General features: G+C 42.5%; 1 protein-coding gene across 1 annotated transcript in view; it reads left to right on the forward strand.

Annotated features, from left to right (window-relative positions):
* PCDH15 (protocadherin related 15) overlaps positions 1–26,463 on the forward strand; it is a 2,579,312-nt gene that overhangs the window by 1,706,721 nt on the left and 846,128 nt on the right. The window contains exon 16 of the mRNA XM_078642873.1: positions 18,384–18,463. Coding sequence (XP_078498999.1) covers positions 18,384–18,463 — 80 coding nt within the window. The remainder of the gene's footprint in view (positions 1–18,383; positions 18,464–26,463) is intronic.

Consider the following 26,463-nt stretch of genomic DNA (forward strand, 5'->3'; position numbering starts at 1 on the left):
TACTTTAACAACTAACGCTACCTCAAATTAAACAGAAACAATGTAGCCCCGTGGCACCACAATGGTACGCCTACAATGACCCAATTATGTCCTGAAATCAAGTTAACTCCACACCATCATCTTTAATGCTAAAAATGACTTTGAACTACCCGAAAATTAATTGAGATGCAATATACTGCATTTTGGCCTCAAACCTTACCCCAAATCCATTAAATGTTGTCAACTGCCCCACAGCACCATTTGTACCTAACAAAATGATTCCACCTCACACTGGGATACATCTAACTAAATCACACCACATTTTAACACGTAAAATGGCCGAAAACGGTCCTAATATTAATTTAACTGCACCACGCCACCCTGGAAGGTCAAAAATAGTCCAAAGCAAACCTATGTTTATCTGCACTACACTACCCCTTTTTCTCAAAATACTCTGACAAGAGCGTAACCCCTAAAACAACCCTGATTCACGGAAAAATGGATGTTACTTTATCACAGTACTATATTCTGCATACATCCCCCCGATTTGCCCCGAAACACATCTGACTGTCTGCCTCACTCATAATGCCAAAATGACCACGAAACAACCCTGAGGGTTTTCTAAACGCCCAATGTCAAAGGATTCCGAAATTGATTTAACTTTCCTATGCCATGGTGTAACAATTTTATTATAGTACAGCTCCCTGGAGGCCGTACAAAGACTCGTGATAGTCGTGTAATCAAAAAAAATACAAAAGAAGCAGAAACTGGACTAGGCGCGCAGGGAATTCGTGCACACATCATTTATTTGATGTTTTGCAGTTATATATAGCCCTAACTCGAACCAAAGGTATTTTAGCGCTTTACATGAGCACCAGATGCATTACACAAGCCCGCATTTGTGTTTTTTTTCTTTTTTTGATAGTCAGGAAAGATTACATGATTTGCCCAGAATCACAGGATGTTTAACCGACACCGAGACTCGCCTGGTTCTACAGCTCCAGAGTCATACGCTGTGGTCGTTAGCTCTGGACATCCTCCACATGGTGATGGCACTTCTGTGGTTGAGATAGGCCTTCCAAATGTGTATTTCTCTGGAAATAACCACCCCCCAGCCTCCTTTCAGGCTTTTGTTTATTATTATAAATATGGCCTGAACACCAATATTCGATCATTTTAGTAAAGCAGTTTCTCACTCTAGCACTTCAAAAACACTGGACATATTTATGAGACATTGACGGCTTGGAAGAGCAGTGAATGTGATCTTCATTGTTTTTTTCTGTTTTTTTTAACCACACCTTAACGGTGAAAAAAACACAAACACTGAAAGGACACTCACCAAGAAACCCCAATGCACGGACAGCAGAGTGCGGGCAGGGGGAAGAGGGTGCGAAAATCCACAGAGTGAGGGCGGGGGAGAAGGGGTGTGAAAATTCACAGACAGCGGATTGCGGGCAGAGGGTGCAAAGATCCACATACAATGGAGTGCGGGCTGGGGGAAGGGGATGCGAAAATCCACAGAGTGTGGGCGGGGGGTGCAAAAATTCTCAGACAGTGGATTGTGGGCGGGGGGTGCAAAAATCCGTGGAAAACGGAGTGCGGGCGGGGGAGGAGGGTGCGAAAATGCAGGGACAACGTAGTGCGATCGCACGTAGCAGCTGGAATGACAAACAAGCTGTCGATATTGTGAGAAAAATACAGTGTGTCCTGGCTAATGAATGGCCTCGGAACAAAAAGCACAACAGTTGAAAGCTAATTAGAACAAGCTATTGGCATTGTGCAAACAAGTGACGGTCTGCTAGGAAAGTGAAAGGGCGCCATGCGCGTTGTGCGTGCCTGCATTGGGAAAAACTCATTAAAGGAAGTAGAGCTTACAGACTGACTTCGGAAACATGATCCATCACTACACGCCTCCTTTAGATGAGAAATACCCTCACGACAGCCATCAAGCAAATGATCCAGTCCGGATAGGTCATCCAAAAAGGAGACAGGGCGGTAGCAGAAAAGCCTCATTTTCAATCGGAGGCCACCATTTAGCATAAACGATAACGCCAGCCAATCAGAATAATGGGCGGGGCTTCAAGTTCCCTTTTGAAATCTTCTCTACCACAATATGTCTGGCAGAGCGGGCAGCGCATGCACGCTGCAATGCTAGGCGAGACCTAAAAAAGGATTTAAATCAAGACAGCTTGTCCACAGAAGGTATCATAAAACAGGACCAGTTTTTCTGTTGGAAATGACAACTCATTTGCCTCATATGAGAACACCCTGCTCAAGTACCGCTATATTGTTTAAAGTGGCTCAGAGCAAAAAAAGCAGGAGTTAGGAACTTTGCAACAGTGGAGCCCACAATTTGGAATGAGAAACAAAATGATTCTCCATTCAAGAAGGCAGAACAAGACTATCTCTTTGCTCAACCTTAGACATGGATTTCTTCCTTCATTGGGTGGGGTAGTTGCTGTGTGGTTTTTGTGTTGATGATTGTGTTTGCTTTTGTGAGTTTCTTTCCCTTTCTGGGGATTTCCTAGAGCCAAAGTGCTTTGGTGAATGGGGGGTTCATAATAATGACAATAATAATAATAATATTAATGCTGCTAAAGTAATACTCCAAAAAGTTCTAGGACGGTAAGCGGTCGTAGGGGTTTGTGAATGTCCACAAACTCAATTTTTGTGAGTTCAGGAGGGCATTCACAAGCGGACAACGCAAACCAGGTTAGTTCTATCCATGCCGTCCCCCTCCTTTTGTTGGGGTCACTACAGTGTAATACTACCCTGAAGTGGCAGAGATTTAAACAGTAGGAAAACCACTTATACCCCAGGAATCCTTCTGTGAATTTGTGACTGGTGTAAATCAATACCTTTTTGGATGCAGACGTAAATTGCCTTGATGAATCAAGACCACTTGTTTAGAAACTACTGCCAGAGCACAGAGAGAGTATTTAGAATTACATACACCTGATTCCATCACACATTTTGAAGTAAGACGCTGTCTTTAAGCACTCTGCCTAGCAACAAAGCTTAGAGTTAAAGCTTCAATTTACATAGGGCAAGCGCATCGGTGCACTAATTTTTAATTATAGGCACCTTCTTATGTTGCGATTCACCATTACCAAGAATACAAAATGTGTTAGATCTGTCAAATAATATAGCTTAATTCTGTCATATGCATGCAATTGTTTCATTGCACTAGAACTAAGCAAGAGTGTGTCATAGCAGAGGAAAATGGCCAAATTGCAGGGAAAATACTGTTGTAGAAAAATAGAAAATTCTTCTGGCAGTTAGGTTTTAGTTTATGAGAAACCCAGACTGAGGATACTCTTTGTGGGGAAATAAAGCAGTGAGGGAGACCTATTAAGTGGAATAGGAAAGGTGACAAGCGTAGCAAAGCAATAACACATTTTGTCAGGATCTGTGATATGGTATGATCACAGTGGGGTTGTGAGAATGCATCACTAGGCGCTCTGCTTGAAAATACTCCTAGAGCGCTAGCCAGAGAAATTGACAAAACATCTGAAAATGCAAAGAATGGTGCAAGTGATGAGATACATGATGTTGGTGCCCTTTATTGTTCAAAATGCAGAAAGAAGAACACACCTAGCCACAGGGCAAGTGTTTGGGAACCCAACAGCAGTGTAGGGTTGTGAACTTAATGGTGGAAGGAAGGACGGTACCGGGGCAAGCAATGAGGCCCTCTCTGAAACATTGCTCCCGTATTAAGTCTAAAGTGTAAAAGTAAAAAGACATAATTTTAGCATGCACACTTTACCCATGATTTGCAAAGGATGATAAAAACATAAATGCAATGCACACACAGCGATATAAGTGTGTCCATACTGTGGGCACATACGGATGTCACTTACTTTAGGCAATGGACATTTTAATGGGAGTATCATAGAAAAGGGCTGAGAACTTGAAACGACCCAGGTGTAAGTGGTGTAGAAAGTGCTAAAAGGGGGCCATTGCAATCCCACTTTTACGAATTTGTTTTTGTAGGGATTGAAGACGTTTTAAGTCAAAGATTTATGTTCAATTAAAAGATCCACGTAACACTATGAATATTGAACTCTGTGTTAGAATTGTCAGCCTTAGAGGGGTCTTCCCCAAAACCTTTGGCCTCACTCCTCATATATAGCTGAATTTATTTTGTTGGCCTTTGGACTTTACACACTTTTACCACTGCTAACCGGTGCTAAAGTGCATGTGCTCTCTCTTTTAAACATGGTGAAATTGGTTTACATGCAATTGTTACATTTAGTTTACTTGTAAGTCCCTAGTAAAGTATTACTACAGGTACCAAGGGCCACCCATTTAGATACCCTTTCAAAACATGTCACAGGCCTACCATTGCAACCAGTGTGTGCAGTTTTAACCTACAATTTGATTGGAGAAAATAAACTCTTTTTCCAGGCATTTAATGTTGTATATACGTAGCAGGGCATTTGTGTATGCGCAAGTGCTATATCACGTTTGTGAAATGCCGGTGTTGTGTTTGGTACTGTTGGAGCATTGACATTTGGACAGGGATGCAAGATAGTTCTCGTGCTCATGTCTTAGTTCAAGTGTGGCGGATATATCATGTCTGGCACATGGGTTGTGATGTTGCAAAACACGGGGAAGGATATATGTAGAGGGTGAAGGATCAGTTGCTCATTCTTGCACTGAACCAAGCTGAGTCTCTATGTGCTCCTGAATAAGAATAAAGCAATTACTCTAATCTTTACATTGAAGTGGATTATTGTGTCTTCTCTACACTAAACCTTTCTTTTTAATAGATATAAGTCAGATTGGGGAGGGGGATCAGCTTCAGTTTTCCCAACAATCACAGAGGCATACATTGTTGAAATACATTATGGGCCAGATGTAGGTGGGCAAATACCGGTCGGTAATGGTGAAATTCGTTAAATTTCACTGTTACCGACCGGTATTTAGCCATGTGGGATGTAGGGAAGGAATCGGTAATAAGAAATTGGTAAATAACGATTCCTTAATACCTATTCCTTATTGGCCTTGCATTTAAGGAATCGGTACTACCGATTCTTTAAATGCAATGTAGGTAGGACTTAAAACAGTGCACCTCAGCCTTAACAAATTTCTATTTACCACCAACTTCAAGTTGGTTTTAAGTAGCGATTTCCTTTCAAAAAGCACTTTTTTCCTTTTTGAAATGTGCCATGTGGCACACATCCATGCCCTTAGGGCATGCATGTGTGCCACATGTGCACACGTGCACATTTCAGGGGTTGGACACCCTGGCACCCTTGAAATACGGTAATACTGAATCGGTAATACCGAATGTCTTCACAATCATTCCTATGGGCCTTCAAGCGCATAGGAATGAATGGGTAGGTATTCGGTATTACCGAATCTCAATTACTGATTCGGTAATAACCAATACTAGTATTCAGTATTTTTTACCGAATTCTTACCCACATCTGAAATATCGATTTCTAAATACCGAATCGGTAAAATTCGGTATTTAGGAATCGGTATTTCCCTATTACCTACATCGGGCCCTATACGATAACCAGCAAGCCTGAGAGCTGCTTAATGGGCAGTTGAAAGAAAGAGGAAAGTGGATAGGTATGGGTACTAAGTGAGAGAAACACATTTTTTTTTTAAAATAACAAACATTTTTGAAGTCTTTCCAAACAGAAAGAGGGAGAGAGAGTGTGTGTATTTTTTTCTGTATGTGTAAAAATTCCAGGTGAAATTTGACAGACACCTCAACTTAAGTGACTAAAGGCACCTGTATGCAACTATGTATCACAAAATACATTTATTAAGATTGTGTAACACCCCAAACACCCTATGTGAATCTATGCCCCTGCATATATATCACCCCCAGAGAAGACCCTAAACATCCTGTAGGGCTGGGTGCAGTGTATTCAAAAAGTTGGACAGGTACTTCTACGTTTTACATGTCATGGTTGTAGTGTATTGTAACAATGATTAAACTCCTATGGCTCCTGATGATTTCTACAGAGCTATGATGTAATGATTAGAGTGCATTGCAGTGAAGGCTGCTTTGAGTGCTGAGTTTGAAGCTACAGCACCAAAGAGATTCCTTGAAGATATGTAAATGTATATGTGTGTATCTTTTTGTAAATGTGGCTTCTGATGAATTTATTAGATCTATGATGTAATGAATAGAGTGTATTTCAATGAAGGCTGCTTTAGAATGTTGAGTCAGCAGTTACTCTCAGAGGAATAAAGGCGTGTATTACTAAGCTCCATGTGTGGCATAGTCATTGGCAGGTACAACCGGCTGGGAAGACTCTACAAAGGTCATGAAAAAGTCGAATTTGTTTTCATTATTGCAAGGCCTACCTCTCCCATAGGATAACATGGTGTTACATTACTTTGGAAGCAAGTAGGAAAGTCATGTTTGGTGTCTGAGGAATTGTAACTTAAAACCTTCTGTAATGTTAAAATTGGACTATAAATTACGGATCTGAAAATGCTACTTTTCAAAAGTTGGCATTTTACCCTCCTAACAATTTGGTGCCTGCAACCTGTTTTCTGGGCCACATGACTAGCTGTAGTTTGCAGGATGGGCCCTAGAGGGTCTGGGTGTTTACAGGATGGGCAAACTCTGGCAGGATGGGGGCAGACCTGTCACCTACTACACTTGCACTTAAAAGGCACTGCCTCAGCTCACACACAAAGGATGTCACACTAGCTAATTGTGACCCCAGACAGAATGGGACCAAAGCATGAAGACAAGAATTCCAGCCACCTCTTTAAGGAGAAAATTCCAGAAGCTTCTCCCACATCAAAATGGGCAACAGGTATTAAAAACAGGACCTTCAGGTCCATTCTTCAGTACACTTCTGGGCCTGTAGATACTTCAGAGGGAGTACTGCCCTGCTGCTCAAGGCCCGCCCTGCTGTCTGAAACGAAATACTGGCCCTGCACCCTTCATACGAGTCTTTAGTGACTCCAAGGGTCAGCAGACTGACCTACTGTTCTGATCTACAAGGACACAACAAGCTTCAGAGAGTTCCCTGCATCTGCCCAGTTAATCTGTCTGGACCTGCAACTTGACCTGTCTGAGCCCTGCTGGCTTCTGTTGGAGTGAGTTCCTGATCCCCTAAAGGTGCTTCTCGGTCCTGGACCCTTGGCATGGCATCAGTTTAGCTCCTCCTTGAGGAAAGGAATAAATCATGAAGTTTTGGGGTCTTCACAGCTAAGATCTTGTAGCACACACAAAGCGACAACTCGAAGCGTCGTGAACCTGACTCTTCGTGCTACAGCGAGCACCAGCAACAACTGCGATCGAGTTCTGCACTTCCCACTAAAGCATTGACAGCCTGAGGTGACAGCAAACACTAATCTCCAGCAACCACCGTTCACTACACCTGACAGGATCTTCATGCTACAGCGGGGTCCATCCACAATGCCAGGCCTGTTCTTTGTGGTATAGCAATGATCATCCGCAACACTTTCCTCCTCCCCGTAGCTTCCTCCATGCGCACTGGACTCTTCACTCGGGACTTTAGAAGGTCACTCTTTCAGTTGACTAATCTGGTACCTGTATCTGGCCAGCGCTCCGTCACAGTTGGCTTGAACTTGTGACTTTCACCTAGTCTTGTATGACCAGATTATCGCATGTGGCAGTTAGTGCTGTTAGGCGCTATAATTACCTTAAATCTTTGAAGCTGCATATCACCGGTTTACTGATTGAAATTTTGCTGTTTTGTTGTAAAAACATCTATTACATTGTATTTCTTTTTAAGTTGGTGTGGGACTTTTCTTGTGTTTTCATTTTATTTATGTTTGTGTGCTGCATAAATACATTAAACATTGCCTCTAAGTTAAGCCTGACTGTTTTTGTGCCAAGCTACCAGATGGTTAAGCACAGGTTAATTTCATGACTTTTTATGGTTCACCCTGACAAGGATGTTGCTTGCGTAGACTTTCACTCCTCTCAACCAACAAACCAATTTCTTAGCCTGAATATTTCCCAACCAAACCAATGTATTCTTTATCTGGAGCACACAACAAATGTATTGTTAGGCAAACAGGTATAAGTAGGATTGTTAATAAATATCATACACATATTCAAGCATAATGTATGACACACATAGGGCCAAATGTATAATTTTCACACACAACAGTGCAGCAACTAAAGTTACTGATTTGTGTTCTGGGACATGAAGAAGGCAAAACTGCACCATATATAGTAAAAGATGGCACTTCTGCTGTCATCCGTGCTCTTTCACACTTTTTTGCAGCCTTGTGCCACAAACACACATTTGCATCATAGTTCAAAGTACTGGAATGAGTCCAACATAGCCTTATTGTGGAAAATACTATGCTTTGACATAGTTTAAAACTTTTCCCCCTTTTTATGTGAGCTGCACAGTACAGCACGCATGCAAAGTTAGAAATGTTTTCTACAGCTTTGCACCTGCCTCAAGGACGCCTACATTTTTGGTGCACAACCCTGTCAACAAACGTTAGTAGATAGGACTTTGGGGGAGATTTACAAAAATGGCATGCAACACTGTGCTACATTGCGCGACAGAGAGGAAGCAGGAGAAAGCCATATTTTTGAAGATATGGCTTTCTCCTTCCCTTTCCCTTGTGCCGGTGCTGATTTCTGCTGCTATGCACCATGCACACACCTTAGTGCCGTACCGCTAGGGTGTGTGCATGAGTGTAGCATAGGTTTTGTACAGAAAGGAAACCCTTCCTGTACAAGATACTATGCTAGGCACAATGCAAAGCTTCTCCCACTTTGCATATGTGCTGCACAGTGAAGCATGCATGTAAAGTCAGAAAAAGAAGGAGAAATTAAAGCATTTCTCCTTTCTTGCGTCTAGTTGAAAGAGGCGCAGTTTTCTCAAGCTAACCCCAATTTACTGTTGTAGAACCGGCTTTTGGGGACCCCTCCCCAATAGGAGAGTCAAAGCCAGCGGTGCAGGGGACACCTTACAATCTACGGGTTCTTCTTGCATAAATACATGACCAAAGAGACCAGGACAACCAGCTGTGGAGGGAAGAAAGTTATTTATTAGCGCGAGCTAAGGAAAGGGTCCCAGAATGGTACAAAGACAATTCTACGGAGACTGCTGCTTTACTCCGCAGCCTACACATATTTATAGCACTAGCCACGCCCATTTGCACAGTGCAAGTTTCTTATTCAGATAAGTTCCTCATCTGACAAGTTCTTCGTCAGTCTTGTGTTGTGCAATCGTGGCCAGGGGTTATCTGTCTCTGATTGCACAATGTACGCAGCCCCGTGCTTCCTTGCCCAACTGGTGTGGTCATGGGGCACAGCCTCGTGCTTCCTCTATCAGTTGATGTGGTCACAGTGCACAGCCTTGTGCTTCCTCTATCAGTTGGTGTAGTCACAGGGCACAGCCTTGTGCTTCCTCTATCAGTTGGTGTGGTCACAGGGCAGTTGGTCGTGACAGGCTGAGTTGCCAACAATGGACAGGATGTGGCTGAGTCTCTGGCACAACTGGGGGGGTGAGGCACACAGTCAGCTTCTTGGAATCGGCTCGACCACAATGAGCAGGGAGGGTTGTGCAAGTTTCAACAGGGACGTGGAAAGCAATTTTTCACAAGGTTGCCGAGAGCATGGCAACACAAAATGGAGTCATGTGGGTCATTTTAAAATACAGTTCAACAGTCCCTCCTTTTGCCATGCAGAGGCAACAATCAATCGTCGTCTAGGTCAATGTCCATCATTTCCTGGACCTCTCTCTTGCTCATAGGCACAGTCACTTTGTCCCACCCACACCATTCCAGTGCTTTTCATGCTCAATGTCTCAAGGCAGTGCACCAATGTCTCTCCTCTGCGGCAGGCACTACAGATACCATGCTCTTCGGTGGTCGTGGGCGCAAATCATATTGTACTGACCCAAGTACTGTTAATCAGGAAAGAGCAACAGACTTTCACGTTCAGCAACACTCTCCGGCTCCAACACTTGTTATTCAGTGTCAGAGGATGCTCGGGCTGCTCTTTCATTCTAATTTTCCTTTCAACATAGGTATCACAAATGTAGTGCCTTTTGCCAATCTTGGATCCTCTGGTGCACTGCCCTTCTGTTGGAGCAAAGGAAAGGAGAGGGTGTGGCCAAAACCTAGGCCAAGGGGCTCAAAGAACCCCGCACTGTCAGAGGTTACCAGCACATGACAGGTAGAAAACTGAAGCCTCAAACCAGCCCTGCCATCAACAACAGGGATCCTTCTTTTTCGCTCCTTTGCACTAAAATTCTTGTTCTGTGGCAAACAGGGAACCAGCTCCTCCTTCTTCTCTGATGTCCAACGCCGTCTGATGAAGCAAACACAATGCTTTGGAAATGCCACTGATGACTTGCTGGTGATTGCTGTCCAGGCGTGCTATTTTCTGGGTGCTGGGACTGTAGGTCCAAGACGTCCGCCCCTCATCTGTAGCTGTCACTGATGGGAATTAGGACTCATCTTTATCACCGTTCTGCAGGTTATTATGACTCTTCCTTTTACTCTGGAAGATCCTGCAGAACCTAGTGATGTAGGAAATGTGACACAGTTGTTAGTTTCCTTCAAATTAGCGCAACAACAATTTATTGTATTTAACAATGGGACTGCAAGCAGGTGGCCTGCAATCTTCATGGGAGTGGCCAGACACCATGGGACTACTCTGGTCTAGAAAGCACTGTCACTCTCAAAGGATACAAAGGCAAATGCAGTACTTCTAGTCTCTTCAATTGGGTACTCTTTATTATCCTCACTAACTTCAATGTGAGAGCATATCCTCTGCCATCTAAGGGTAGAGAGCTACATGGGAATTCTATCTGAATGTAGGTCCTCACACATAGTGGCATTGTCTAATGGGGTCAACATCTTTTGAATTACTACATCTGTGTGTTCCTACATTCCTCGTCTAGAACATCTCAAAAGGAAAAACGCATGATACAGATTATCAGGGACATGTGGATACCTCCCTTTAATAATTGTGCATCAGGTGCACTATGCAATACACAGGCTAAAGATCAAAATGTGGAAACAAAAGACAAGGCCTAGAGAGTCCTGGTATTTCCATGATTAGAACACATCTGATCCCACTGGAACTCGAAACAGCAGGGACAGAAGGGTAAAACAAACTAAAATAGGCATTAAAATAGGTCATGTTCAAAAAAATAAACGTAAGGTATCCCCTATTGAGGTGGAAAACTTGTCTACTATAGTAAAAGATCTTTTTGAGTCAGTTAACCAGTCCATCACTACCCTGATAGTCAGACTGGAAAACAACAAAGTGGGCATGGAGAAAATTCTGTAAAACCAACCTGGTCATACAAAAAGGGAATTATACATAATATGGGGGTCCCTAGTACATCACTGCAGTCTGGGAGTGTGAACTTGAACAATACACCACAATAATAAAAGGGCTGACAGGTGAAAGGAATACGGGAAAATGAAATGGGACTAGAACACAGCTAAAATCCCCAATAACTAGGCAAAATGTGACATCGATCAGGGGAGGGCGGCAAAAAAAAAATCTATAGGAAGAACAAGAAATTACTTGGGTGATAGTCAGGCATGGGACACAACACAAGGAGTACGAGCAATACACAGAAGCCAAAGTAGTACACAGATTTTAACTCTACCACCGGCTGCTACACCATATACTGTAATCTCAGCTAATGTTCCATTTTCTTCCCCTGGGAAAATGAAACTTAGTTCCCTTTAAGGAACAAAGCCATACACTGCTCAGGAAGCAGAACAGGATTAACTAGTGTAATATCATGAGAAATATTAGGTCACCTTTAGTAAGAGCCACAGATTTATAGTTCATCCTTAGGGTAAAATCAAGGAAAATCAATCTAGGCTGCTTATTCCTTAAAGGAAGGGGCAGTAATGTGACTAACTGCAGGTGACACACATTTAATCCTGTATAACTCTTTTATTTTTCTTCAATACCATTATAGCCAAATAGACATGCACTGGTGAAGTGTTGTCTCTCATGTTCACAGCATGAAATATCATATCTGTGGAATTTAGTAACCAGAACAAGTCCAACCAACTGTTGCGTAGCGATGGCATCGTCATGACCATCCCCTCACAACACAGGGGAGCTTGTAATAGTATCAAAAGTAGAATAAGATACAAACACACATGCCAAGCCATCAAGTATACTTGCTGTATACCAAGCACAGAAATCATAAACAAATTACAGTAGCACATGCAAATGAGCGGTGACACACAATACTTTGTCATGCACTTTATGCACAGTGAACCTGCAGCCCAAAACCCAATATTCTGTCTTCCTTAATTTGTCAGGTTTAAAATCAATATTCAATTTCCTCACCTTCCTCACCCCCCTTTTTGACAGAAGGTCACCTTAGTGGTGAACGGCTGTCAATACAACTTACTGTGTCGCTGCTGACACGCAAAAATCCATGAATGATCTGTGGGCAGAAGCAAAAATACACAACACACAAAAGAGAGACACTTCACATAACACATACAAATATCAACTGTAACTTTTAATCAGGAGACAAAACATAATGCACAATAACAAAACACAAAATAGTAAATATACATACTTAACTGTAACCATCTTGTCGAATTTGCAATGACTAGAACATGTAAGCATGTTAAGCCACCTTAATTTTGACTGTCTAAAGTTAAAAGTCAATTGTGCGGGGTCAAGAGCCGGATACATGGCGGTGGGTATAGGGTGGAGGGGTGTTCAACATGGAGGACATGAGAGGGTCATCCTCTTTGTCCCGGGCCTTTTCGGGAACCTTCTTTGTAATGTAACATCCATCTACCTGCATTCGATGTAATCTATTGTGTATTATTATACCTTCTTCTATTCTCTGATTATCATGATTCTGGGCCTTCTGAATCACACTCATGCGCATTACTTTAGCTTCACTCTTTTTGAGTTTGATTTCTTTCTGTTTGGATTCCTTGTGCCAAACCCGGAAGGAATCAAACATCGCAGGTCTAGCTTTTCTTTTAAACAACTTCTCCTCTAAATTATGTAATTATGTAACTACCATATATTGGGCATTGTAACTCAGCATTACCCTTTGTATACTTCGGCCAAAGTGAGAAAAACATAATCGGGCCAACACCATGTTTAGCATAAACTTTATGATTAGGGGTCCCCAAAGGAGGAATCGGACAAGATTCCTCCAATGCGGAGTCCTGTGTACAATAACAACAACACCATTTCCGGAACTTACTAAATCCAGGCATCTCTAGACATGTATCCTGGTTCCAAACATCAAAGGGTGAAATCTAATGTTTACAGCATATATGTGCTTACCCTTTGGTTTTTGGCTTTTGCAAAAGTCGAACAATACCCAAAATAAAAATACAATTCACCAAAGAAGTGGGCCACTCCCAATCTTACCTGACCATTAATCTTCCTTCACACGGCAAGTGTCACAAAGGTCCAGATCTTCCAAAACTATGAACCAGAACTGGGGCGTCAGTCGGGCCGCAGTAGGGTAGCCCAGTGGAGGGAGGAATCTCGCAATCGGAGTCCTCCAGCCCACAAAGACAATTTTCAGCCAATGTAGTGGTGCGCCCCCCTTAGAATTCGATCACAGACTCCTCACGACCACCAGGCTCGATGACGACCACCGAAGACACCCCACGTTGGGCGCCAAATTATAGAACCGACTTTTGGAGACCCCTCCCCACTAGGAGAGTCAAAGCCAGCGGTGCAGGGGACACCTTAGAATCTATGGGTTCTTTTTGCGTAAATACATTACCAAAGAGACCACAACAATAAGCCGTGGGGGGAAGCAAGTTATTTATTAGCTCGAGCTAAGGACAGGGTCCCAGAATGGTACAAAGACAATTCTACGGAGACTGCTGCTTTACTCCACAGCCTACACATATTTATAGCGCTAGCCATGCCCATTTTCACAGTACAAGTTCCTTATTTAGATAAGTTCCTCATCTGACAAGTTCTTTGTCAGTCTTGTGTGGTGCAATCATGGCCAGGGGAAATCTGTCTCTGATTGCACAATGTACGCAGCCCCGTGCTTCCTTGCCCAACTGGTGTGGTCATGGGGCACAGCCCCGTGCTTCCTCCATCAGTTGGTGTGGTCACAGTGCACAGCCTCGTGCTTTCTCTTTCAGTTGGTGTGGTCACAGGGCAGTTGGTCGTGACAGGCTGAGTTGCCAACAATGGACAGGATGTGGCTGAGTCTCTGGCAAAACTGGGGGGGTGAGGCACACAGGCAGCTTTCAGGAATCGGCTCGACCACAAGGAGCGGGGATGGTTGTGCAAGTTTCAACAGGGAAGTGGAAAGCAATTCTTCACCAGGTTGCCGAGAGCATGGTAACACAAAATGGAGTCAAGCGGGTCATTTTAAAATACAGTTCAACACTGTTTCTAATAAATTGGGTGGAGAGTGAGAAACCTTGGGTGGTTCCATGGAAATGCCCATGCACCACCCTTGGTGCACCCCATAGCGCAAAGTAAAGCGAAGCAGCGCAATGGCTGCTTTGCATTCCTTTACATTATTCCCAGCGCTAAACAAGTTTTTAACCAATTTGCTTCATTTTTGTGACGCAAACACAGCACAAAATCTTAGTAAACTCCCCCCTAGTGTCAATAGGCATGGGTGGTTGAGTGAGAATGCTCAAGGGAGACCCACCTCGATACAAAGTGGTGCAAACTGGTACTTTGTGTAACTTCGGGGCTACTTCAGGGTTTAAGTTTTGCGCTTGAAAGTAAATCCTAATTCAGCATTTTGCGTTGGTATATGTCACTTATATTGATGTTGCATCAGTGTAAAATGTTGATGAATTTTACTCCTGGTTTACATGTGTGGGTTTATAGTATTTGTGAATCAATCAAATACTCCAGAATGAATCCCATTATGTTGAAGAAAATCTTTTCGGTAACACTTGTTAAACAACTTGATTCGTCTGTGTATTCAGCGAAGTCATTTTGCCAGAATCGTGGGGTACGTTCGAGATATCACACATACTTTACCTGCAAATTAGGTTATAAGTATTTTCATGAACTACTCACTGACACCAAATGATGGGCTGTTGTAATTGTTTTTTTTTCCACAACAAGCTTCGTTGACATGTTGATAAACAGGGATTGATAAGGTCCATGCAAGCAGACCCCAGAACTAAAAGCATACTTACTTTTAAAGGATCAACAGACAGACCAAGTAAATTGAAGCAGTTTTACTGTAAAGTTCAAACCAACGTTTGCACTTATTTACTAGTTAAAAATACACCATTCTTGCCCCCAGACATTCAATGCAAAAGTATTTTTACTAGTCGTCGGTGCAACGTTCATCATAGAAATGCCAAGCAAAGAAGTGACATTGCCCTGAACCTGTGCTAAAGGACCTGTCATAACTTCAATATTTGTGCTGTGCCCCCTGTAAAATTACTCGTTGCCACCAACAATGTCAATGCAATTAAGTTTCCTGTCACTAAAGGCAGGTCTCCCTGTAGTTCAAAGGAAACATAGCGCTGAGCAGTGGAATGCTTTATTTTTTTCAAAGTGTAAACTTCGGTGAGGATGGTTCGAATTCGGCTAAGATATTGTTTTATTCAGAAAGTTCTCCTCTATAGTTCTCTTCAGTCATTTTAGTAAAAGGTTGCCTAAGGTCAGGAGAAATTGCAGCTCAAAAATATTTGTCTGATCTACACAGTGTATGGTTTTATTTTTGTTTTATATAGCGTGAACTGGACCCGAAGATATCGGGTATCTGAGCGCTTTACCTAGCACCAGTTTCGTTACACAAGGACAAATTAATTGTATGTGTTAGGCACAGGGAGATTAAGTGATTTGCTCAGAATCACAGGATGTGGAGCATTGTTGTACAGACTCAAAACCGATTCCCCAGCTTCCACGTCGACCGCTCTAGCTGTAAGGCTACATCCTCCCCCCTAATTGTATTGCACTTGCTATAGACATTAGCAAAGATAAAATACCACCATGCTCATATATAATTGGAATGAAATTTGAACATAAAGCAATAAAATTACAATTGCATAATTTAGAAGAAAGATGACTTTCTCCACGAATTCCTTTTGCGCAAATTTGAACTAATTGTATTGTTTTCCTCAAACTTTGGCAAAGCACCTCTGCTTTAGTCCCAGCAAGCACTGCTTTACTTCTGATACAGGTTGGGAAGTTTGCTATCAGACAGACTGTTTTTACTCAGCTCTGATGTCCTTCCCACTTTGCTACATTTTGTAGCTTTTTGGGACTCATACAATTCCAATTACAGGTAAACGTACCCTGCCAAATATTGACTTCTCCAAGCAGAAACCTGGACATTAATATACCTGCTTGATACGCTGAGGAGTTAAGAGTTATACTCAGGGCCGGACTGGCTGTAGTGGGCACTGGGTATTTCCCCGGAGGACCACCAGTGTGGGGGCCGGGTTTGTTACCAGGGGCCGTCAATATCGGCCCCCTGTAACAAAATCGGCCATAGCAAACAGATCGTCCCCCCCCCCCCCCAGGGGGGCCAGCCGAGCAGTTTGCCAGGGCGTGTTTATGTTCCAAGTCCGACCCTGGTTATAGTGAGCATGTCTCTTTTTAAAAAATACATTCTGGGACAGATTTAGCGAGGGATTGCATTGCGCTTGCGTCAGTGTCACATAGGCAACGCGATGCTTAAGCCAGATTTACCAAGCAATGCAAGGCCACCTTGCATGGCCCTGCATTGTTTGGTAAATTTAGAGTAACATAAGGCAACGGCAAGAGCTGCCTTGCGTTACTCTGCCCTAGGAAGGCATTCCATGCTTAGAGCGTGGGTGTTTCCACACAACCACCTATGGATTTTTGTGCATTCCCAGATTTACTAATACTGGTAAACCTGGGACTACATCAAAATGCTACACCTTCCCAGGGGAGGTGCATAGAGGAGGAGCATTTTTACTTTGGTTCGTTGTTTCCTCATTCTTAAGCACACTTAGAAAGAAGAAAATGCTTCAGAGGATTGGTTTGGTGCAGCAAGGTGTCCCTTCCTGCACAAAAACAACCTTCCTCCAACACAGGCACCCTTGCACCATGGCAAAAGGGTTTGGCATTGGCTCTAGGCAGCACATCGTGTATCAGAGCAACAAGAGGACAGGATTGCGCCATATAATGTTGACTATGGTGCATTCCTGCCCTCTCCGTTTCACACAGCGCAGCAAAGTGTATTGCTGCGTTTCGTGAAAGGGTAATAACTCTGCCCCTCTTTTCTTTATTGGAGTCTTGCTTATTACCATTAGTTCTCTTTTTTTAATAGACATGCTTTCCTTTATGTCACACTATGGTAAATTAAGCTCCTCATTTAATTTGCAACTTTGTATGCATAGAGGCGCCAGGCACCTCAATCTAATGTCTATGGAAATTATTGAGATTCAGATCTGCTCTTCTCTTCTTGTATTGACAATGTAACGCTGGGCAGCCGACCTTTTACAAGTACTGTGACAGAAGCTTAAAATACTCCTCCCACCCACCAAATATCAAGGATGAGATGAATCCCTTGCATACCTGAAAGATGTACAGCTCATCTTTTGTTGCTTCGTTTATTTCCATTTGCGGTACTTTTAGGATGCCTGCAATAACTTACATTGTATTAATTTGAGTGTATTTTGTTGTTCAGTTTTCCTATGCTGCTGAGGGGGAAGTTATACAATACAGTAAATCACAAAGATGAAATGAGAGCACCACTGTAAAGGAATGTAGAGGATTTTTTTTTAAAGTAAGAGAGGTCTTGCTAAAATAAAAAGCATATGGTTTTTCGTGAAGGTCCTCTAATATATATACTCTGGGGCAGATTTATGAGCCCCTTGCGCCTCCTTGCGCTGCAATTGCGTCACTTTATTTGACGCAACGGCGGCGCAAACAATGGTCCCTATTTACAACGTGACGCATCTAGGAGATGCGTCACGTTGTAAAGTCCTGCACCATAAGGAGGCGTTCCTGCGCAGGGGGGGCATTCCTGCGCAGGAACGCCTCCTAAAAGTGGCTAAGTGAAATCTAAAAGATTTCACTCAGTCACTTTCAGGCCAATGCTGCGTCAAAACCCTGCACCTGCTTGAAGCAGGCGTAGGTCTTGAAGCAGCATTGTGAAGATGGGGCACCCCCGAGCCTTACTGGAGCTGCGTTGCGCTTCCGACGCAACTCCAGCAATGCGCCACCTTAACGGCACAGATGCGTCTCGCATCTGTGCCGTTTTTGCCCAATGGTGCGCCGCATTGTAAATGCGGCGCACCATGGGTGGCGGAGCAGCGGCGCAAAATAATTGGCGCATCCCTGGGGATGCGCCAGTTATCATAAATCTGCCCCACAGAGTGAGGGCCCTTGCTTTGCAGCTGGTACCGTTCTGTCAAGAGCTATACCCTTATGTGTACAATGTGTACATTGTCTTTAGTATATAGTTGTATAACATACAATTTTTTATTGTCTTTCCCTTCTCAAGGCAGTAGACCGGGAAGGCGATCCAATCACTTACCTCATTCAGAACGGAGACCCCCAGCAAGTCTTCAATCTGTCTCGAAGGTAAGCAAATAAAACCATGAGGATTCGATTTCTACTTCACAGTGTCTTTGGCCACGAGCAATCGAATGAAATCTCAGTTTTTTTAATCTGTTCATCGGTGTTTTGTTTTGCTTTTGGCTGCGAATGAGAACATTGATATTGACGTCCTGCCTGTAATCTTTACCTCGAGATATATTTTGAATATAAATAACCACATATTATTTCTCAGTGTCAAAGACACTTTAGTAGCAAATTGACAACAGGTTGGAGTTTTGCAGGTCAGGCGTTACTCAGTAATAAGAAATCCATTTAGTTGTAAGTTTAGTATTTTTTTTTTTCATTTTTGATGTTTAAAAAATTCTACAAAGATTCATATGGTACTTTCAAAACAAAAAAATCTAACTTCTATATATAGGACTTATATAAACCTTGTCAATGAATGTTTTGTTAACAAAATAAATGGCATATTGAGCCCCAGTTGGTGTAACTCCCAGATGATTGAAAGCATATCTGCAAAGAAGGTTCACTGTACATTTCAGCAATCTTATCATAGTTCAAAACCGTGTAAATATGTAGTTTTAATCTGTATTTAAAGTGATCACTGGAGAAAAGATCCCCGATGTTCTCTGGCCCTTAGCTGCACAAGCAGAGGAATTGTGTAGAGGTGGGCAGAATTGGCAGAGTTTCATCCCACTGAAGTATGCAAATCTGCATTAAAATTCCGCTGCGAGGCTAAGTAGGCATCTGGTGCTATTTTCTTTCAGCAAATGCAACCTCGCATCCACAAACGGATGCTAGTGTGCATTTTGAGCTATGAAATTAGCGCAGTCAAACATTCAGCGTGGTATACAGTGGTTTCTAAACTTTACAAATCAACGCATACAGGGGCATATTAACAAGATGTGCGATAATAAAAGCACATCGCACATTTCCATATCGCCGGCTATCTCCGGATTTAATCGCCGTGATAGAGCGTAATTATCAACGTGCAACACGTAGGCAAAATTAAATCCGGCGATAGTCGGCAATAGGGAACATTAGCGCATGAAAACAAGCGCTGTTTTCACGCGCTAATATGTGCCTTGATAATATGGGGGGTGGATTCAGCTTTATGATCCACACCCCCATGTTATCAATGCCTAACACCTGATCAAAGCAGGCGTTGGGAGACCTGCGATAAACGAGTTTATCGCAGGTCTCCTCCTCCCAAAGCCTGCCTTGATAATAGGGTGTTAACACCTCCAACCACATTTTACATGTGGTTGGACGTGGGAACGCCCACCCTGCATCCCATTAGCGTTATCTATCGCCGCCAGCGCGGGGCGATAGATTACGTCAAGAATACGTCTGTAACTCAGGTTAGAGACGTATTGGTAATAGTGCTATGAAAAAGAAATGCGTTAGCGACTTTAAAAAGTTTCTAACGCATTTCATCGCAGGCTTGGTAATATGCCCCACAATTCGGCGCCCACCCTTTACATACTCTGCAGTGCTTAAAACTTGTAATCACTGCACAGTATGAAGTACGTCGGTGAGTGGAATATGCAGTGGTTTCTATTCTAACCTTTAGAAACCACTGCATATATCACTCGGTGTCCCTAGAATACTCTGCAGTAATTAAAAGTTAAATACAGCAGAGTATTCAAGGGCACTGATAAATATGCTGTGGAAACCACTGCATATATCACTAGGCACCACAACAATACTCTGCAGTGATTAAAAGTGAATCACTGGAGAGTATTCAAAGGCTCTGAGAAGTATGCACTGTTTTTCTAACTTTTAGAGACCACTGCATTCTTCTGACGGCAGAGAGGTGACATTTAGTTAATCAGGTAATTCCGCTTTCAAGAGTCACGCTGAATTAATAGAATTCCGCCTTCTCTGCCGGGCAGAATTAAAACTTCCCCCCTTCCCCAGAATACGTGCCATAAATGTGAATTTATACTTGTATCAGAATTCACTTTTATGGCTCTTATTATGTTTCTCTTACTTGCAAAATGTGTACTGTAGTGTTGGTGTGTCCTTTTTTGGAGTGGCATATTTCTAGTTGAATTGCAGTTTCTTTCTTACCTTTCAATGGTTTCTGAGTATTCTTTGGTAAACTGGGTAGGCTGTTTGGTTTGACTTAGAGATGCTCCTATTTTTCAAACTAAATTTAATGGACATAGCTTGTGTGGAATACTGTAGGGTGTCGGAAATTATTAATTAGCTGCTCTAACAATACTGTGCATTTTTCTTTGGCAAATCCATAGGTCAAAGTCCCATTTTAGGTTGCATTGTTTGCCTAATCATTTCATATGATTGGCAACTGTTTTTGTTTAGGACTTAACCTACGAAATGTCCACATGATGATATTGTAGATATTTAGTGGTAGATTACAATGCAAGTCAAATGAGTTTACTACCGGCAACATTGCGGTAAAGGTACCAGCTGTCAGGTAGTCGGTGGTCCTGATCACCAAATCAGGATCCAACTGCCATGGAGGCACACGGAAACATTCCTCTTTGTATTGAGCCTTGTGCTGCAGCCCAGAAAAGGGCCGCATCACAAGCCCCAATACCAAAAGAGATGTTTTTAAACATCCCTGCACCAATGTGGCAGGCATGATGTGGTGCCTTCCACATGATGCAGGAATATTTAGGGGGGAACCACAGGTGTCCCCTAGGGCCCATAACAGAAGGCCGGCCAATGGAGACAAGGGCCCTGTTAGGGGCTCCAATAAAACCTTTTCGCCAGCCTTTTTCGGTTGGAAGAACCAAATGCTGGCAGAAAGGTGGATCGTAATCCCCAAGGCATTGCCTGAGTAGGCACAGCCTCCATTGTGGGGAATGTGATCGGACAGACCGACCGAATGGCTCCTTGAGCCAGTTGGAAGCTGTCAGTTGGTGCCTGGGGCAATGTGGTCCGATCGACCATATCATAATGTGGCGGTCTGACCGCTCATATAGATGTCGGAGGGACAGGTAGCCACAGCATATCGGTGTCGGTCCCACCAACATCATAATCAACCCCATAGTGTGGTGCAGTCATAGGTATAATACATTACAAAATAAGGAAGTAGAATCTTTTTTTAAATATGCGTAATGCCACACCACAAATAGAAAATAATTTCCCAACTACGGACCATATATCATGTGACTCACCAGTGTGCAGGATATGTAAGACAGAGAATAAGGAAATCCCAAATCCTTGGTGGAAGTGGGCAAGCAACAACAGCATGTGCTTCTAATATTTGCTTCCTACAAATAATAAAATTGCTTTCTGAGGAGACTTCAATCAAAAGGAGACCCGACGTGCACACAACACATCACCTGCAAATCACTATGGCTGTACATAAACAGAATAACAGTTCATATGTATACTGCAGATACAGAAGTGAAATTTTAAAAACCTAATAAATGTGGGCCAACAAAGCTGACATTTGTGACAATGTTTTTATCATTAAGTTAGAAAGGCTTTATTGGTGGCTCTAACAATGCATATAACGTTTAATTGCAGTAGGCCACATAAACACATACAATTTCAGCATATATTAACATTTGTTGCATTTGCTATTCTGTCTTGTTTTGCTAGAGCATTGTCAATGTCACTAAAATTATTATTTTGCAGCCATTGCATTTTCAACATAAATATGGATGTATCATAGTTGTCACATATTCTACAACATGTAGTACAATTCCCTGAACTGAACATAATTAAATGATTTGCTGACACAAATGGAATGAAAGGTACTTAGAACTGCAACTTGCAATGTGTCTTTTGCAGTGGAAAAACCTTTGAAAATGATGACTATTTGCCTTTTTAGTTGCATATTTCTAGTTGAATTACAGGTTCTTTCAGTCGATTTTGGTTCTAATGAGGTGCAACCTTTCCACAGACAGTAATCATGTTAAATTGAGAACGATAGTACCATAGAATATGCTCAATATTGTTGCATAATTTGTCTCTTTTTGCCAAGTAAAACAATAAATTGTCAGTAAGTGGGTTATTAATTGAGGTGGACGTGATCTTTCTATAAGGAGTAAGGCCTCAAACTTGTTAGAGTAAAACAATGTTTCAACATAAAAACCCTTGGCTGAAACTGCTGGTAGCTTTGGCACAGAAGAGACAGGCTTAAATAAGGGAAATGTGTAACTTATTTAGCAGTTAAAAAACAATCAAAAAATCTGACAAACAATTTATTCATATAGAGAAAATACAATTAATAAAATGACACTAAAAGGGCAAAAACCCCAAGAAGAAGAGCCAGAGATATACATTTTTAAGCAAAACGTGTTGCGAAAAATTAAACCTCCAATCAGTAGTCACTGTTCACGGATGACTGGAACCAAGGCATGATTTTGGTCAACCACGTAGGAGCGGGGGTTGGATACACCAAGTGTGTTTGTACTGTTGAAAGATTTACCTTCTGACTGAATATCTGAAATATAACTTGAAATCCACCAGCCCGGAAATCTTACAGGCTGTATCTAGTCCAGTCAAAGCCAGATAGCTAATAGAAAAGGTCCAGCTGAAGCCATTGGTTTTAGCAGGAAAGCTCTGAGCTAGAGAAAGTAACATTTTACAGTTGCCAAAGTCCTCGCAGAACGTGGATGACTTTTCGCAGGTGGTCAAGATTTCTACCTTTGGACATAGGACCCAATTGCTTGCCTTACTGCAAACTATGCCACAGTACACTATTCTGAGACAAATCCAACATGACAGAATCTTGCAGCCCCTGAGAGGAGCTTGTACACCCGCCAAGGGTGTGTTTAAAAAAGTCAAGAGTTCCCTTGTCAATTAAATCTAACAGGTTCTTGGACCAGCTCCCCCTCCCACTGTGCTGGTGGCAAATTAGCTTTAATGGGCCTACAGAACAAAAGGCTTACCTTCTCAGGTCTTTTTACACTTAACTATGAATGGGCAGGCCTTACTCTAGTCCTTTCAAAGTTCAATACATTCTTGGACCCACTCGAGCTGTCCTTCTTGAGCTGAGATCTGTCATGAACATCACTCACCTTGTGAAAAGGCCAAAGCCATTGTTACTATACTGGAAGCAGTTTTAACACCTCATTAAGTGGAAGCACTGGCAGGATCATCTACCAGCAGTCTTCTGCTAATTAGACTCCTGGAGGCTCAAACAGGTAAATTGTGACTTTTTAAAAGTAACTTTCCCTAAATATATTTACTGAAAATCTAACTTCACCAATGAATTACATTTTTTATAAAAATATTATAAATAGTGGTTTAATCACATCTATATCGTATCTCAATCCATTGTTAACTGACTTGTGATTTCATCATGAACTTTTATTTTTCTGATCGGACACTTACAGCCCAATGAAAATATCTTATGGAGGCTAGTCAAAATAGATGCATGCAAAATGAAATTTTTTCATGTAACACTTTTCTTATGTTGATGCAGTGTTGTGGTCTTTGTCATGCTCTAAGTTTGCACTTTTAATTATGTTCTTAGTAAGCTGTGGTGTGATTTTATGTAACATTCTGTCGGGGTTCCTTTGTTGTGTTGTGTCAGGGTATGTGCTTGTTCTGTTGTTATTTTGTCTTGTTGTGTTATGCTATTGTGTCTTGTTGTGTTCTGAATTTCCGCAAAAATATCTATGTTGCGGCCAAAAGCAGAAAATATAATTAAAGTTCCACTAACCAACAACCATTCACATTGTCCAAAGGTGGTAACCAACTACTGCATCAGCTCCCCTTCAACGTAAAACACAAATTACACCAAAACTGTATTTGTGGACCACACCTTATATTAGTGGTTCTCTCACTCTCATTACAATTACATGATCTGGATTGTAGACTGCTGAAACATAGTATTTCTGAGAGCCTGAAACATAGTTGGCTCATTCCTGTCCCTTATGCACCTTTTCTTTTTTCTGTTTGGAGTACTTACAATACTTTATAGATGTTCTGATGATGACGTCACATATTACATCATTCATGACATGGTCAGGGACATCAGTGATTACATCACTGAAGACATCTCGAATGACATCATTGATGACATCACTGATGACATCACCCAGTGACTGTGTGTTTCTGTAAAGTTTAAATATGTTTTTATATATAGATATGCCAAGGTGTATTGAAGGATGAGTGGGTGTATAAGTGTCAGAATGGATAATTTAGTAGATAGGTGACTGACTCTATAAGGTGGTTCAGAACGCTGCAGCAAGATTGATTGGCAATATTCCTTACAGACACCCTATCTCAGCGTTTCGTAAAGAGCTTCATTGGCTTCCTATAGCCAACCGTATTAAGTTCAAAACGCTTATCCTCGCCTTTCGAGCTTTAAATGGAACTGGTCCAGATTATTTAAGAAAGAGACTGAGATTGTCCCACTCGGTTAGGGATCTTCGCTCCAACAATCTGCGTCTCATGGTTGTGCCAAGATTCCGTCGCACAAGAACGGGTGGCAGAGCTTTTGCTGTTCTTGCAGCCAAACATTGGAACAGTTTACCTATCGATCTTAGATTTGCCCCATCCGAAGCGCTGTTCCGCAGACGCCTGAAGACGTGGCTATTTTCATCTATCTAGATTATTTCTTCTCCCCCTGCTGTCAGTTTTTAGCGCCGGGACACCCCCGTTGGGGGTAGCCGTGCGCTTTATAAAATCCGTAAATAAATAAATAAATAAATAAATAAGTGATTGAGTAAACGTGTCTTACTGAAAGCATGGGTTTGGGACAAATCTGTGTGTATGTCTATATCAGTCTGTCAGTTGGCGTGTAAGCGGCTGCGTAGGTTGGTGAGTAGATACATGAGTGTCTATATGGGCTATTGATTGGTTGCCTGAGTGTCGTGTGGGTGGGTGGGGGGTGCGTGACTCTGTGCATAGATGTGTGAGTGGGTGATTCACTGGGTGTATGGGTTCAAGAGTGCATCTGTGAAGGGCTGTTTGGGTGGGTGAGAGTGTGTATGGGTGTGTTGGTTAGTGAATGGATGTCTCAGTGGTACATGTGTGAGTAACTACATATATAAAATGCAGTATATGTGAGTGTTGGAGTATATAAATGACTATATGTGAGAGTGAGTGATTGTGAGAGTGGCTGTATGGATGGGTGTGTTCTTGTATCAGTGATTGTATAGAAGAATAAGTATGTGTTATTATCTGTTTGAATAAGTGAGGTGATGTGTGTATAACTGTATAGATGAGTAAATGGGAGTGTGATTGATTCTTTACATGACTGACTAGGTGTGTGAGTAACTCTATGGACAAGTGGTGGTGTGTGAATGTCTGTATAGGTGTATGAGTGCATGTGATAGTGCTGTATTGATAAGAGACACAAAAGGGGGTGGTGATGGACGGAGCATCTGAACCAATCAAACACTCACACCCAGTCAACAGATCTGGGTTTAATCCATCACCGTTTTTTAGCCCACTCTGCCACCCCAGTTCAGACATGGCCATATGCAAATCAGTCTGACCCTGTGCCTCATGGGAACAGTCCAGCCCGAACTGCCAAGCCATGGCTTCCCTGGATCAGAAACAAGCTTCCGAGGACCGGTTTATGGCATTTCAGCCGTCTTCAGCCCGGCTTGCCTGAATCCAGTGACAAAGTGAGCAAGGGACTTACGTCTGAGCATACCCTGCCAACTTATGTCAAACAAAGTGGTACAAAAGGGGGTGGTGATGGACGGAGCATCTGAACCAATTAAAACACTCACACCCAGTCAACAGATCTTGGTTTAATCCATCACCGTTCTTTAGCCCACTCTGCCACCCCAGTTCAGACATGGCCATATGCAAATCAGTCTGACCCTGTGCCTCATGGGAACAGTCCAGCCCGAACTGCCAAGCCATGCCTTCCCTGGACCAGAAACAAGCTTTTTTTAAATGCTTTTTGGGCCCTGGGAGCCCTTGAGCAGGCCTAGGGGGTCAGGGTGATTCTACCCTGCCCCCTTTTCTTGTATTTACTTTTTTTTACTGTTTTCTTGTGACTCGGTTACCGAGTCACAAGATGGCTGCCAACACATTCTGGTTTGGAGTATTGGCAGCCACTCAGAATGAGGCTTGTGCTC

The sequence above is a fragment of the Lissotriton helveticus genome, chromosome 5_1, assembly GCF_964261635.1.
Source record: "Lissotriton helveticus chromosome 5_1, aLisHel1.1, whole genome shotgun sequence".
In the NCBI taxonomy this organism is placed as follows: domain Eukaryota; kingdom Metazoa; phylum Chordata; class Amphibia; order Caudata; family Salamandridae; genus Lissotriton; species Lissotriton helveticus.